This window comes from Polyodon spathula, chromosome 9 (assembly GCF_017654505.1).
Source record: "Polyodon spathula isolate WHYD16114869_AA chromosome 9, ASM1765450v1, whole genome shotgun sequence".
NCBI lineage: Eukaryota > Metazoa > Chordata > Actinopteri > Acipenseriformes > Polyodontidae > Polyodon > Polyodon spathula.
The window spans coordinates 29,915,088-29,932,413 of record NC_054542.1 but is presented as its reverse complement, the minus strand read 5'-3'; the positions used below and the strand labels follow the sequence as shown (position 1 = coordinate 29,932,413).

Here is a 17,326-nt window from a genome sequence, read left to right as displayed (position 1 = left end):
TCCCATTTTTTAGACAGCTAACAGCTGTAGGTCTTACAGGCAGAACATTTATCATTTCCCCTAACCTTTTTTTTCCTAAAAGGTTCCATGAATGTGTTTTTATTTGGCGCTATCTGCAGTTATGTTTACTGGTTATTTAAGACCCCACACACATCATAATGGTTTGGAGCCCTTTGTGTTAACCAGTTTTATCTTTTTTGTGGACCTAAGGGAAATGCCATTGAGTTTGCATTTTTATATTGTGTTTATTTCAGTTACTGGTGTGTTTATGGATAATTACTCACTCAAGTCTAATTTTCAGTGAGGCTCTAGAGCAATGTTGTATAACATTACATAATCCCAGAAAAGAATCTAACGTTAAGTTTGTTAAGGGTATCTGTGGCTGTAGTTATAGGTCGTTATGGATCCAGAGAAAGAATGAAAATGCCACCACATCAAAATGTTCAGCTGAAGAAGCGTAATTGAATGCGGTGGCTGTGAAACATGGAATAAATTGATATAATGGTATTTTAACAGTATTTTTTTTTTACTTTAAATTTGGACACATTACCCATCTGGTGTACATCCATTAATACGCATGTAAATGTTCAGCGAGGTATAATAACACCATAGCAAAGTGCGGTAAAGCTGTAGCACAATCACGGTGAAGGTTTAGTTGAGCCCAGGCAAGCATGGTAAATCAGTTAGAATCTAAATTACAAATCACCTCCCTGTTGTAGCATTTAAGTGTTCAGAAGACATCTAATTTAGCTGAGAAGGGCTTCTTGTGCAGCCTGATCAAAACTGCAGTTAGCATTGACAGAACCATTAGGTCAGCATTCCTGAGTGGTGAGAGAACACACACTAACAAATTAATACTTTGCTAAATACTTTGTTACAAAATAAATAATAATAATTGTGTTGCATAGTACTCTAAAATGTCTGTTCAGTAAGTTTTTTTTTTAAAGCGGTCATCTTTTTAAGTAGTTTAATAAAGTTTAAGAAAAGCGTCTAACCACATTTCACATACCTAATTAATAAAGACCACAGTCTAGACAACCTCTTTTTATGGTTCATCAAGCCAGCTCTGTACTTTAATTAAGTAGGGTGTTGTTACTCTATGTTTATCTTGTTTGTCAACAGGCCTATAGAAATTTATTCCTGGGTTGTATTATTATGTCTTTGCCACCAGGTGGCACTGCTAGGAGCAAAAGCAGCTAGCAACCTGGAGGGCAAGAACCAGCAGCAAAATGCTGTTTCAGCAACATACAACACTGTAGACACATCACTGCACATAATGGAAGTTTCATTATCCCAGAAAGCTAATGGCTTAGGTAGATCTTCATTAATGCTTAAATTTCATTGTGAATATTTTAATTAACTGAATCAAGGTTTTATAAGAGACTTGTCTGTGTGGATAAGAAAAAGTGTGCTTTGGACCAAATAGAAGGTACTCCATGCAGTGTAGTTATGTCAGGAATAGCCAACGATCGTCATGAGTATTCTGTTTATACTGTATAACAAAGGGTAAGGAGAAAGTATGTTTAACTTTAATTCAATCATGGAATGTCTTTCTTTATATCAAGCTCATCACCGGTATTTCTGTGCCCCGTTCTTTGGCAACGTGATGCCCCAGGATTACATAGTTAGTACCTTGTGTACCACTGAAACTCAGGACCTCTGTCTTTCAGTATACAGATGTTACCACAGCAAATGCACCGCCACATGTCCTTAATCAGCAGGAGTGTAGAGCAGCCCTCACTGCCTGACAGACTGACTCACTTTCCAATTCTAAACGTTGTGTCCATCAGAAAAAAGTGAAAAACAGAAAATTTGTCTTTAAAAGCAGCTGTAAAAACATGACAGTTGGACTGATAAGGGATGTGCTCAGAGAAAGCTGAATGGACTGGTGATTTATTCGAGCAAAATTAAATCGCATTTCATTTTGTCACGTAAAATAACCGACAGCAAAAAGACATCCGGAGTAAACCAGGGAATTGGATCATAACTTATGGCTAGGCAAGAGGGAGAAGGGTGCTGAGTGGGAGGAGGGGACCTCAAAGGATTTATCTTGTTTTTATTGCCCATCATGCATGCCTCGCTTGTCACTTTCAGTTTCAATTGCTGTCTGATTTGCTTTGCAGGAAGAAAACGCTGCGAAGAATGATGCTCAGGGTCAGCTGGGCAAGGCCGCTGGAAGCTCAGAAGAAAGCAGCCCACTTAAAGTAAGGAGGAGTCAACTATTATTACATGTGTTGTGTTTAAACTTTATACAGACGATCCTCGACTTACGACGCACGGCACTTACGATGCAAGGCACTTACGACTCTTTTGCATTATTACCCTGCTTCAACTTTATGACATCGATATGGCATTTACGACATGACGAGACCTGAGCCATGCGTCATGTGCGCAGCTCGGTGTCCGAACTGTAGTGTTTTTTTTTTTTGTTTGTTTTTTTGCCATTAACAATGTCTGATAAGAGCTATCGACTCAAAACGAAACCTGAGCTGTGAACTCTGTCACATGATGAGGGGCTTAACTTTAGGCAATCGTATTTCCTGCTAGGAGTACCACATACACACTGAATACGTCATTGGAAAGCCCCGAGTTTGTACTTTTAAACAAGCCAGGTAGGTGTCTGAGTAATATGCATGTAATCACCGGACTGAGTGTAAAGAGTTAAATAAATATTTGCATTAGTACAATATAATGAGTCATTTTTGTAAAACTATATTATCTGGCTGAAGAGTCAGGAACATAACCCCAATTTATAACATTGTTCCTCTGGGAAAATGTGCTTCGACTTACGACGCCTCGACTTACAACGTGACTTTCAGGAACCAACTGTGTTATAAGTGCGAGGACTGCCTGTATATCATGTATAGAGGAGAACTCATTATGGTCTAAACTATTTTTTTCTTTTTTCCTTTTAGGATATCTTGCCGGCTCAGCGTCCACAGAAACCAAGCCGCAGGAAATGCCGTCCGGAGAGTCAGAACCTGGACAGCCAGGAGACGACCCTGCCCCTGCCACCTCCCTCCTCCTCTGCTCCTGGGACCAAACCACATCTTCCTGTCCAAAAGTAATAGCCTGGGGAGGGGTGAGGTGGGGCTTCAGTGCTGCGACTCTTCTAGGAGCTGTAAATATGAACACTTTGGGATAGGGATCTATTATAAACGGTTATGTATGTATATATGAGTTTTGTAATAATATATGCAGTGCTCCTTCTATTTCACAATTCGATAATTCATGAATTTGGTTAAGTCACTATTAGGCCATGTTGACAGTAAGATGTTCTAAATATTACGATATAAGGGCCCTTAATTCACGGTTTCAATATGGCTTTTATTTGTAGTGAAATAAAGAGGGAGCACGGTATAGTAATATTCTTAACCTGTTCCAGCAAAACATTTCAGAAGTGCATTGTATTATTTCTAATCCTACTCAATAACCGATAAAAGCATACTTAATAACATGTTTAAAGATTGTATATAAGCAGTTAGAAGGGATCCATAAACCAAAGTGGGGTCAATATTGTTACTTAAGAGTTAAGGACAGGAGGTGAAATCACCAGTCATTTCTAGAAGACTCACTGACATTTGCTAAAGATTGTATAACTGTCTAGCCAAATAGTATAATTCCTTACAGAACTGTATTTATTTCCAAAACTTTCCAATACCAGTAACTGGATAGGATAATACAACTTTACTCAGTAATAACAATAGAATGGGGGTAATGCATTACAAATAAATGAAAGTAATGTAGTGCATGTTGGCACTCAAGCCTGAATTGTTATCGGAGTATTTGTGATTCCCCCACTCTGCCTTCAGGTCATTGTGCTTCAACACTTCCCTGGTGCAGGCCATCTAAAAGCAAGTGGATCAAAGAGATGCTAGTGTGTGTCTTTGATCCAGTTTTCAAAGGATTTTTTTATTGATATATGGATATGGATTACTGGAAATGTGCCGTGAAGAGGAGCCTGTTTGCCCTTTAGCCCTGGTATTATATAAACGCATTATTTTAATCTCACACATTCCTGTAGATTCAAAGCACTAACTATGAAATGCTGTATACATTCAAACTCTTCTATTAAAAGACACTTTTTTTTTTTAAATTTAGTTTTCACCAATTGTTTTTTATCGTTTTCTCCCAATTTAGAATAGCCAATTATTTTTAGGCTGTCCTCCGAAGCATGTGCTGTCAGCCGACCGCTTCTTTTCACACTGCAGACCCACCATGCAGCCACCTCAGAGCTACAGCGTTGGAGGACAACGCAGCTCTGGGCAGCTTACAGGCAAGCCCACAGGCTCCCAGCCAGACTGCAGGGGTCGCTGGTGCGCAGTGAGCCGAGGATACTCTGGCCCACCTAGCCATTCCTCCTTTTTCTGGGAATCAAAATGCAGAAATGTTGGATATTCTGTCAAAAAAATTTCGATATGTTGCAATGTATAAAGATATGAGGTCATTATGTGAGAAAGTGCCCATCAATAAAGCCGTGGCTGATGGTTATTGATGTTTAAATCAGCTACAGCATCTTGGGTTGTCTGCTGACAAGCAGTCATCTGTCGTCTTTCTATACTGCTTTGCAGGCAGTCATCCAGGCAGAAGAGGGCCATTCAGACTGCCATCCGCAAGAATAAAGAAGCCAACGCAGTCCTGGCCAGACTGAACAGCGAACTCCAGCAGCAGCTCAAGGTGAGAAAGACCTTGTCCATCACAAACAACAGCTTGACTAAAGTATTTAAAGCATTTTTCTCCCAGCAGGATAATAATTCTACTGATGAGCAGGATATAGAAGCGGACCTATCTGTTTGTACATAAGGACATATTGAGTTAGAAAATAGCAATGGGCCAGGCAGCAGCTAGTCCAAGTTTACAGAACAACTCTCGATTATCATATAAAATAATCACGTCCGGTTGTTAACCTCGGTAGCCTGGATATATAGCCGGACCTATATATATATATATATATATATATAATATATATATATATATATCTGTATATATATAATATATAGGATATGACACACCATACATAGTATTAAACATAATACTTTTTCCTAGACACAGGTCTCTCCACAGGCCTTAGCCTTCACGCACACAGTAGACAAACATTTCAGACCTGTTTAAATACCTTCCAGGTGCCCCTCATTCCATTAGAGGCAGGTGTTCTGGTTCTAGTTCCAACCTGAGGCATTCTGGGGGATGTAGTCCTGCTATCCTTTTTAACCCCAGGACTACATTTTCATTTTCCTCCCCCTACTCTGCCATATATATATATATATATATATATATATATATATATATATATATATATATATATATATATATATATATATATGGGTTTCTTTCTTAATTTCTGCCATTTCTTTCCATTACAAGAACCTGAACACCTAGAAGCTACTCTTCAGCTTGCCTTCCATGTAACCATTCATTAATTTTCTTACGACTGAAATTTTGTTTTCAGTGTCGACAATTTTTAAATGAGAAGTTTAGCATTGAAATATCTGCAAAGGACGATCAATACATTTGCTTGACAGCCTTATTTGCATAATGCTTCTAATAATCATTTAACACAGTACACCAAGCCTCAGGAAGCAAATTCATGTATTGCAGTGAATTACTAGCACCATACAAGTGTTGTAACACCTCTGCCAATTACAGAATTGTCTGTAGGAAGAGGCAATTATGAGGAAAGGTTTTTGAAACAGGTGTGGCATTGCCTAAGAAAAGAAAAAAAAAAGTGATGTTCGATAACGCTCACAACTGTAAACAAAAGCATAATTTTTCTGCTTCTTGAAATTGCCCTGGTGTAACGTCAACTGCCTTTACTGTAGAACAGCTTTGATTGTGTCGGTGGGTGTTTGAAAAGCAGGATCAGAGAATAGAGAAATATGAGTCTCTGTTGCATTTACCAACACCTGTAGAAGGCAGAGAATGTACAATGAAGAACAGCAATGCTACAATAGTTGCGCCAATAAGTATTGAGGCCCTGTGGTTTCGGAGACTCCAATAGTAATTTAGCTGTCTGAATTCACTTGTTTAATTATATGAAATAATAAACTCAGAAAAAATGTCAGTGCTTTTAAAAAAGATATATACATTAAGAGTAATACATTTACTAAATAGCAGTCTGAACTCTTCAGCTCTTGAAGAATCTTCTTTCAGCAACTTCATTTTGATCCTTCAGTGTTTTATTGGTTTCAGAACTGAAGATGGATTTTTAGCTGACAGTCTTGATGTTTTTACCCTAGTGTTAAAATATTTTTTTTATCAAAAACAACATTTATTGCCTGCTGGAGAATAACATAATTAGGGACCGTTGTATATTAGCTGTGTCTTACAGTGTGCATGTGTGTTTGTGAGTGTCAGTTTGTAAATCCATTAAAGTTGCCAACTGTTCCTGTTTCCCACGGGACTGCCCATGATTATAGTGATGCTTCCTCAGATCCCCAGTGAATTGTCAATGGTTCTGAAATATGCATTAACTGCTACAATTGATCCCCCAGCTCTTCCACATTAAGCATGAGCGGTGGTGTGCGTTTCATACTCGTACGTTTCAATAGAAAGGCACATTGAGGGTGATAAATAAACCTGCCATATGTCCCTCATCTGTTCTCTGTGTCTGGTAAATGTCAGTTACTTAAAACACACACCCACAAGCATGCGTATAGTCCACACACACAGGCATACGTACACATTCATTCAATTACTCCTTCAGAAGGAAACATTTGTAATACTTTATCTGCTGAGGTAAAATTAGGTGACTTACAAAAATCAAAAAACAGAAGTTGACTTTTAGAGTTTGTTTCAAGCCATGGTATCAATAAAATAGCAAATGTTAAGGTGCCTAAACCTGCAGAGCACAGTCAGTCGATATTGTATTCAAATTCGGCAAGTCTCTAGTTCGTGCGTTGACAATTAAACAAAAGCAAATTACATGTATTCACTACGTATCTTTATAAGTCAGTGAGGTTTCAATTAGTTGTGCTTTTGTTAGTTTCCCTTTTGTATAACCTGTATGTTCCATTAAAGGCAAATCTGACTTACATAAAGCTTTTCATAAAATAACTTTGCCATTTACAGCTGTGCCAGTGTTTAAAATAAAAGTGCTGGGCAGCTGTGATCTTGTGTGTGTGTGAGAGTGTCATGGGGGCCTGCAGCTCTTTGAGCAGTAATTTACAGTACTGAGTAAAAGCCAATCTGTCTCTGTAGGAAGTGCTACTAATTTGTAGCACTGTAAAGTTTTTTGTATCACAATGCGTGTGTAATGTACATACACTTGCTACGGAGTGTGTGAGTCATGTGAAGGACAGGACATTTACTTGGCCCAGTGGTCACAAGAATGCACACAGCAAAGTTTAATAGCCTGTATTACCTAATAAACAAGCAAACAAGTTTGTTATTGCAAAGCAGGGTTGTCAACCCTGCCATTTTGATTTTACTGACATACAGACTTACAGTGGCCTTTGTTTACTGACACTTTTTTTACTGACATCATTTATGATTTCTTATGTCTGTTTTTACAAGGTTCACCTGAGAAAAACACTTGTTCTAATTCCGCAGTACTGTGTGGCAGTATTCATCAGCTGCCAGATCCTGTCTAAGTTCCATCAAGTCATTCCCTTGGTACTGCATACATTCTGTTTCTAGGCTAGCATGCATATTTCCAAGAGCAATCTGTGGGAAAAGAATTGCAAGCTGGGTGATGTCTCTGCAGCTCGTTGGGCTACGTGGTTGAAGAACGTGTATTAATTCCAGCACAGTATTGTTAATTGGCATTCTTCTTTTGAGACTTTTCAGTGCCATCACAGAAGGTACAGGTATGTGTCATTCAAGTTGATTGGTAAAGCCGTAAAGCAATACAAAATATACCATTCTTTATTTAGATTCAAAATCACTGACATTTTTTGTTATTTACAGGTTTACGGTGTGACTTTTTTTACTGACTGTCCGTAAATTTACAGACAGTTGGCAACCTTGTTGCAAAGTTACAATTATCAACAACATTACCACCTGGAATATAATATCACCTTCCCAACAGCTCCCCTTCCCCATATATAATTGTTGTGGGCACTACCAGGATAGTCAGCAACCACATGCAGGATTCTCATTTGAGAGTCACACACAGGGAATGAAAGGGCTTCCTGATCCAGAATATATGTGGTGACAGAGCTTTGTGAGTACAATCAATAGCACCCATCACATTGGGAAAGCTACCCACCTGGTAGAAGCCTACTTTCAAATCCTGTAAACCTGTCCTCTGTGTGAGAAATCTTATTTAATTCCCCGTGAGGTTCAGCAGGGCATGCAGTACCTGCTGGAAACTCCTTGAAAAGGTGAGCTGGAAAGCTGTGCGGCTACACCCACAGTAGATTGAAAAGAGCCAGAGGCTAAATACTGTCATAAACACAGAAGCTTCACTAGACCAGGCACAGCTTTACTCCTGGCAGATGTTGGCTCGGGATCAGCTTGTAGCTGATCATGCAAAGCAATATAATCTCTGTGCTCAATCGATACCTTCCCACCAGCTCCTCCTCAGCGAGGCCTAGTCTCCCATCTCCTCCTAGGCCTCCTTATTGTTATGCACCTGTCTTTATTGTAATGCAATTCTTATTGTAATGCACCGTTCTCTGGTATCCGAAAAGCTTACAGCTCATTCAGAACACTGCCACTAGAATTCTGATAAAACCAGAAAAAGAGAACATATTACTCCTCTTTGCACTGGCTCCCTGTTCAGTATAGAATTGATTTTAAGATTTTGCTTAAGACCCTGTGGAAGGGTGGTGGGCAATTCACTGGCACACAGGAGACAAAACTTTATTTGTAACGCCGCTCAGGCGCACTGATTTATTTTTACTCGCAGAAGGCGCTGTTGTCCGTGGCCTGAATACTGACAACAGTAAACACGACCACAGGGTTACCGATACCGGTATACAGTCCAGTGCTCAAAATAATAATAAAAACAAAAGACACAAAGAAAAAAGGGAAAACAAAACACTACTAACAAAACTACAAAATAAAGGTGCTACACACTGCAATGTTTCCCTGGCCGTCGCTACCCGCGTGGTCTGGGTCTCCATCCTACAGTCCACCGTTCCCTCAGACTACGGTCTATACTTTTGGGGCCTGCCCATGGTTTCTCCGCTACCCCTATGTTTATTTTATTTTATTTTGATTTGTATTCGTTCTCCGGCCGTTCTCGGTCTGGAAATAGAGCTTCCACTCTGGTTTGTGGTCCTATAGGGGCTGACCTGAGGGAACAACAGCATTATTTTATAGGCCCAGCAATTCCCCAAGGCCCACCTCCCAACCACTCAGAGAGAGGGAGAGACCACACCCTCTCGTCCCACCTCTCCGTGTCATTGCCATGAATGACAGGCGGATCTTACGGATTGCTGTCCTCTTCCTACAGAACCATGCATGCACCAAACAGTCAGCACAGATCTCCCCTGTTACAGACCCTGAACGGCTTAGCACCGTTACAGGAATTATTGAACCCGTTTACTCTTAACCACACTCTTAGATCACAGGATCATCTGTTGTTTTTAAGGCAAAATCGAAAACATTTTTATAAAATAGATTTTCTATCTAATACCCCTTTCACACACAAATGCCACTACCGAGCCGTCTCAGAGATGTTTCAATTTTTTTTTTTTAAATACCCATTCATGCAGCACGAAATTGCGCAATATATGCCAGTATAATACATCAAAACCCTTTCACACAACCAAAGCGATCAAGCGAGTACAACTTCCAAACATGTCAGTCAACAGATCGTTTTCATGGCAACGGAAACCAAACAAAATCACAAAACAAAATGCAAAACAAAAAGAGAGAAGTAAATCTGGCTGCATTTTGTTTGCTTTTAATTTGCAGTTATATTCTACAATCTATAACAACATGTTAAGTGTCAAATTGCAGGAGCTTCCGGCACAATTTAGAGCGTGTAGTTTATTGAAAAGAAGGCAATACAATATATTTAAAAGAAAGAGATTCCAGCTCTTCAGGCAAAAGCAGAGAGCAAAAATAAGGTGGATGCCGGTATTTGCTATATATAAAGGAAATACACGCTCGACTTGGAAGGCCAACATGGTGATGTATTTTGGACCCAAACACTCACAAGATTTTCGGATAGTGAGTGGAAAAAACATTTCCACATGGGAAGAGAAACATATGAGTACGTGGCTGAACAACTATGTCCGGTATACAGTCACGTGAGATGTTGACTTTCATTCCATGCCGACTATAGCTCTTCAGTACTGGCATAGTATTTCACACAGGCAGTTAATACGGTTCAGTGCCGAGATGGTTCAGATACGGCATAAATTGTGATGTCTCTGTGGTGGTATAGGCAACTCACACAGGCCAAAATGCTGCATCAGTGCCTGTTCTGAGCCATCATAACTTGTCTGTGTGAAAGTGGAATGTTCCTATTTTACAATCTAAACTGCAGTTTCTTTTGTTCTTTTTGATGCAAACTTTTTATTTTTACAATTAAAATAATTTCTCTTTAATTGCTGTTTTCAAAATATTCTTTATTGGACTGCTTTTAATGTAATAGTCTAATTGTTGGCAGTCTTGTGTCTGACGCCTTGGGATCCTTATCAAATGTATTTTATTGTGATTTTCTTTGTCTTGTATTGTACTCTGCTTTGGGATACCTTTTGTATGAAAGGCACTATATAAATACAATTTCATTTCCTGCAGCTCTTTGGAGTCTAACCGTACTGCCTCGGTATCCAAGTAATGCCTCCAAGATGCCAGAAAAAGAGCTTTAAATAGTGCACCCATCAGTGCTTAATGCCTGGTTTCCATCAGCACTAATTTTTTATCACTTTAAGGTGCACACTGAAATTAACACCCTTTAGTAAATACCATGTGAATACAGCTCATCTCATTATTCTGAGCTGGGTGCCTCATTTAAATACATTATCACAAAATTCACCGGTTCATTCTAATTACCATAGTGTGAAGAATTCAATTTAGTGCGTGACAATTATTAATGAATAGCGCATGCGCGCACATTTTTTGCGCATCTTAGTAAATGAGGCCCTTAGAGTAATTGTATACATATGGACCTCCCCACCAAACCCATCCCCCGAATTCCGTGTTTATATGTACCAAAAACACAATAACACATTATGTTGTGTCTAATGTGGAATATTTGGTGAGCTGTAGTTGTAGAAAACTGAAAACATGTGTGTTATGAACAATATACTGATCTACAGGTCAGCAGAGTAACTCCTGAGGCTTAAAATGACCCATACTGCACCCGCACTCTTACCAATGCTTGAGGAAACGTCACACCTTGAATTTGTTTGTTAACATCCTGTAGAGTGATTTTTGCATAGTGCAGCAGTACACCAGAACAGGGTCATCTGAGAGATCTTATACACTAGGGGAAGAAATGGAAGGTGTGTTTGCCTTTTGCAGTGTGCATATCTTATGAAAATGCCTATTTGCAGGTCAAAAGGCTGTCCCTGTCGTGTTTATTTGACACTAAATCCTAGATGACTTTCCCTGGTTCTATGAAATGTCTAGTTTTAAGCAATCTCGAGATTCCCTAGAAAATCAGTGCAAAAAAAACAAAACCAAAAAAACAGTTCCAAGAACATTTGTACCTGCTGGCTGTGCTTTATAAACACGTTAATATAGTACAGATGGTGCCTCTGACCAAGCAGATTGGCAGGTGTTACTTGAAAAAGATGTCCATGGAACAATAATAAAGCATTCTTTCTCAATAGATTTAGTATATCCTGCAATAATTGTCTCTTGTCTGTTTTAGGACGCTCACCTGGATAGAATCGCTTTGGAAACCCAGTTGGAGCAGCTTCGCCCTGTCTCATACTTATGACCTTCACATTCCCTTCTTCTGAGCAGAAAGCCTTCAAGCAAAAAATAATCCAGTCTTTTGAAATAGTAAAGAATGGACTTGTGTATGCTATTATACTGTACTGTACATACAGTACAATATGTGCACAATGCAAGCAACAAGGGACTTTTCCTATTGAAAAGTTGTACCACAGCTTGCCCTGCCACTTTATTAGTGCCAGGGTAGTCCTGTGCACGACTAGTGACAGGGCAGAATTTGTTCTGTGTACAGCCTTTTTTTATTATTTATTGTCATAGCCGGATAACCCCCTATGAGGTTTATGACTTAGAGCTGATATAAATATGACAGGGCTTTGGTGCCATTTAATAACGCCTCTCTTGACAGTAACATGGCTTCAGCTGTGCTAAAATAGATTGGGGATATCTGAGCATTCCCCTGTCTGGATGGCAGCATAGAAACCTATATCTTTACACTAGAACTGTCATCAAAAAAGGCTGTTACTGGAGCACCTTGGACATCAAAAGATAGAACCAGCATCCAGTGTGTTCACATTCTATTGATTGTCTGAATGTAGATGTACATTAGTAATACACTGGCAGGGCAGCATACAATACATACTGGGTATACCTCAATAGAAGCCTCAGAATACAGTTGACTAATGTTAGATTTGAAAGAGCACAGAAGGCTGGTTTAGGGAACACAGGAATAGAAAACCCATAATCTTTTATGGACAGGAAATTACAGACAAACAGGAACTGAAGGATATTGGTTCTTTCCCCAATACATATAATGGGTTTAAGGAAGCCATCAACTTGATACTGGAGACCTCTGAATCTCTTAACAGTCTCCTACTACTGCTGGCCCGGCTTTAGACTTTCCCAGCCTCTGTTAGTACTGAACACTGCCAGCTACACACCCTGCCTAACGGCAGTACTGCCATTCCAAAGCGCGTTGGCAGGACAGTTCATCTTTTGCCAGTGATGAGAGTAATGATCTGCATGTCATTGGCGCACATACGTTACAGTTTGTAATCGAGACATAGTAGCGAAAATATAAAGGGAGAAAATTTGGGAGTGCTACATGTTGTACTGAGTAGATCAGATTTCTGCTTTTTGAACAAGCAAGCAACTTGTGCATTCCTGTTTTAAAGGTTGTCTGTTTGCTGCCTACCTGCTGGTAGTGTGCATTTTATCTGCACCAGCAGGTGGGCAGTGAATATGTATACACTGTGGTTAATGGCAACTTGACTGTTCTGCAATTTCCTTATGTGTATTTCCTTACTTACTAAGCTTGAATACAAAAATACAAACAGAGTAAAACAGCAAAAGCTTAATATATCTGCTCTTGTCGGGTATGGTCCTGATTCACAATAGTCAAATGCAGTGTTCTGTGATGATGTAAAGTGTAACCTGTTTCTAAATACATAAGGGGAGGGGGGGGGGGGGGGGGGGGGGATTCACATATAAGTTGACAAATGAAAGCAGTAATCATCTTCCTGACCTCTCCTGCTTCTTACATCCTATTAAATATCTCTCTTCCTCCTCAAAGCTGATAGTCCTTGACCCTAATACAACTCTTACAGATACAGTACCTGACTGATTATATCTCCTTGAGACCTGATCTTGTATTTGTATTTTATTCTCTAAGCAGAAAGTGAAAATCCATGAGTGACCAAGTGCGTGACCCCAGTGACTGAAGGGGATATTTTTCTGGTGTTTCACTTTTTAGTCATATGAGCTCTTTAAATACTGCAGCTCTATTGCCCATGGATCACGATGCAGTGTAGTTTCTGAATCACACGCCTCTTCAGGTAGCACAGGGTGTTGCTTTAATTAAGTCTCTGGGCTGCATTAGAGATGGTATTGAATATTGACAATGGAGTTAAGCCGCAAGACACAGATAGGTGTGTGGCGTACTTGTGGCAGTAGGAACAGCTGATTCCACAGCAGCTTTTATTTCAAGTGAAAATTGTTTACTGTTAAGACTTACTGGTTTATATCCAGCACAAAGTTTAGATGCAAAGGGTATTCTTTATATCAATCACAAAGAGGCCAATATCCAGAATACCTAAGCTGTTAACCATTGCAGCTGCTTACATGTTGTAGCTGCCACACACAGCATACATACAAACACATTGCCCAGTGCATTTCATAACATAAAAAGCTTTCATTTGGTAATTACACATGCCATTTTAGAACACATCTATGCTAACAACATTTTAGGGTTTACAGTTTGATTCCAGCTTGATCAGATGTTCCCCTGTGGTAATTAGGTGGGAGACGACTAGGTATTGCCTTGTTTGCGCAGTAAACTGCGGATTAGTCATTGCATCATTTGTAATACTTCCAAAAAACAGATACCGAACACTTAAGGAATGTCAAGTGACTAGATCCGAAACAAAAGCCAACAAAAGCTTGTCGGAAAAATATTGTGCAACAATGTACAGCAGTCCATTCTTTATTATTTTCTATGCAAAATTGCGGTGCTGGTACTTCATTGTTATTCCCTTTCCTTTTTTTGATACGTGTGTGTACATTTGTACTTTGGTATATTTAAATGATATACAGCTTACAGAGAATGGTTATTTTAATGTGCATATTAATGGGTGTGGTTTGCATTGTCTATGAAGGGACACATGCTGTACCGCTTTTAAGAACGTAAATCAAAAAAACGCAATCAAGGTGAAGTCAAATAATAAAGCAGACATTTATGAACGTTTTTTTTCTGTATTTTTTTTATTTTATTTGTACATGAACATGCAGGCATAGCTCTTCATGTCACAATTGGAATTAAATGTCACCAACATGTGCAACTTAGATATATTAACAGATATTCTGAGAGTTAGCTGCTATGGACTTGATCTCGTCCAGAAGTATAATAGTCAACATCAAGTTTTAAAGCCTAGCAGGTGTGAAGTGGAAACAGAAGATGAAGGACGTCCCTCTCACAGGTCAGTTCAGCTGCTGTTTCCACTTCTCACCTGAAAAAAAGACCTTTGTGGTGTTGAAAGCTAGTGGATTTTACAGTATATACATATTTATACTCTCGTTTTTGGACCAGTACAGCTTATACTTTTCTACTCTATATCAAAAAACAAACATATCCCTAAGTTAAAGCATTCTCACTTGAAGGTCTGGGAAGAAGTTTAAATTGCAGCTTTTGTTTTTTTTTTTTTTTTGTTTGTTTTTTGTTGATGGAAAAAACTTGCATGACCTTTCAGATCAAGAAAACATGCAAAATGAACACCAACACCTATCACTTACAACACTAACTTCTTTAATACTGTGGGCTGGGCTGAATGCATCTCTGCCATCTGAGGGAAATTTAAGCAAATTTAAAACCTTACTATGACACCATCCTTTGAACGCCTTTGTGCTGTCCTGGGTCTTAGAATACGATTATTCTATTTGGGGTTTGGTGGTGGTGGTGGTGGTACAACTCAAGACCTGGAGTTAACTTTGACAACTGATTGGCTTTGTCAATTTCAGATACTGCCAGTAATGGGATTCATTTAGGCTAGGTGGTTTCTTTTTTTTTTTTCATTAGACATAATAAGACAAAAAAGGGACCAAGGTTGCATCTTCTCCACTAGCACGGTGCCCACAATCACATTGCTGGTCTCCCAACTAAGTAACTCCAGTCTGAAAGCTGGACTGAAACCTGCAAGCCTATTTCTTAGTGACACATTTGCATGCAAATAGATCAGCCCAGAATTTCAAATTGAATGTAGGCAACCTAGTCATTCTTGCTTGGCATCATCAACCAGACAGCTTTGCTGTAAAGCAGAGATAGCAACAGCTAACGCTAATGGCCCTGTTTTCCAATGCATGAAGCTATTTTTAGCACCCTGGCACCAGATTTGCAACCCTGGGTGTTTACTTGCCTGCAAGCCTGTCACTAATTTGTATAGAATCCAAAGTACAGCCATGTGCTTTGTGGCACTTGTTTGACATTTAACTTGCAATATGTGAATGAAACAGCTGGCACAAACCAAGTGGTAACATTAACAAGCAAAATAGGATGCTGAGCTGGACTTGTACATACAGTAAGAAGAGTAAAGCTCCCAACTTAATGAAAAATATTCTGTGCAGGTTAGCTCAATGCTTCCTTTACTGCCATCCTTTAGAGGGACTAGTCATTTATTGAAGGCCATACTTCAAGCATGTAGAGAATTGACACACAGCTGTGAACTTCAAAAGTGTTCAGTAATAAACAACAGGTTTAAGAATTTATAGCTGAGCACAAATTGGTGGATATCCAGACAACAACATATAACTAGACCATGTGACCAGCAGCACGGATACCAGGATGCAGCAGTGTTTTTTTTTTGTTTTGTTTTATTATATAGTAAATTAGTTTACTACATATTAATTTTAAATATGATTATTTCAATATAATGATCTGAACAATTATAGTGTCAGATTGTCTGTCTTGCTAATTCATCAGTGAAGGGTGGAGTGAAAAATTATTACCTAATTTGTGTCTGAAAAAGTATTTTGAAGTTCAGAAATGTATTTGTATTTATTCAAATATTAAAATCACTATACTGACATATGAACCAGTACCTCACCTGTGCCACATTTCAGATAACTAATCCTTGAGGAAGTGTGGGGTCAGTGTGTGGTCAGTGCAGAGACAGTGCAGATGACTCTGATGATGCTCTGTCAAAGCAAAAGGGGGGTTCTACACAAAAAGCTTGAAATCCACTAGATTAAGTAGCTGTGTCATGTGTAGCTATTCAAAAACACAAAACGAACAACCTCACACTATCAGCAATTGCTTGGCCTTAGAAGAATAAAAACCATGCTTACTGTTACAAAAGGTTTTATATACAATAACACTGACAGAAAGTGATTGTATCTACTGCAGTGTTCCAGACTATTACGGGGAGACAATTCAGATAGCGATATTGGAAATATTTATTTTACCTTCTAAGTAGGGTTGTGTTTCATTTATTTATTCCAGAACATTGCTTCATTCCAATTTAAAATCCTTTAAAACTGGGAATTTTGTTTGTCCCCCTGGCAGTATGATTTTCTTTTTAAAAAAGTCCATCTGAATTTGGCTTTGCACGTTGTGCTTGTCCCGTTTTGATGTGTTTCCATTGAGATGTCTCTCCGATGCAGGGAAGCTGGCTTATTTAGAATAATGCTTAATGTCATTAGCTGGCCTTGCTATGTTTGCTTAGTTTCAAGTTAAACAATGTAAAAAAAATAATAATAATAATAATTCCAGGCAGATTAATGCCCTAAGGGGTTGATTAGAAAAGGTTTACTTTAAATATAGTACACTTAAAAAAAAAAAGTAGTTTAAATAAAATCTGATGTAAAGTGAACTGTGTGTTTGCTTGTATCCATGCTTCTGTTGCAGATATCTTTCGAGTCTGTACATCAAGATAAGTGTCTGTATCTATCTACACTGTAACTAATGCATACCCTCATTAACACATACATACATTCAAGAAATACATGGCTTGGAAATTAGTAACATTAATAGTATTGCATTATT

At 38.9% G+C, this 17,326-nt stretch overlaps 1 protein-coding gene across 3 annotated transcripts in view; it reads left to right on the top strand.

Moving 5' to 3' along the window:
* The window catches only part of LOC121320635 (ralBP1-associated Eps domain-containing protein 2-like), a 58,601-nt gene extending 42,658 nt beyond the window's left edge, over nt 1-15,943 (top strand). For all 3 annotated transcript variants that reach the window (XM_041259145.1, XM_041259146.1, XM_041259144.1), the window contains exons 17-20: nt 2,124-2,204; nt 2,916-3,064; nt 4,572-4,677; nt 11,771-15,943. In XM_041259145.1, coding sequence (XP_041115079.1) covers nt 2,124-2,204; nt 2,916-3,064; nt 4,572-4,677; nt 11,771-11,839 — 405 coding nt within the window. In that variant the 3' untranslated portion in view covers nt 11,840-15,943. The remainder of the gene's footprint in view (nt 1-2,123; nt 2,205-2,915; nt 3,065-4,571; nt 4,678-11,770) is intronic.
* Nucleotides 15,944-17,326: the final 1,383 nt, after the last annotated feature.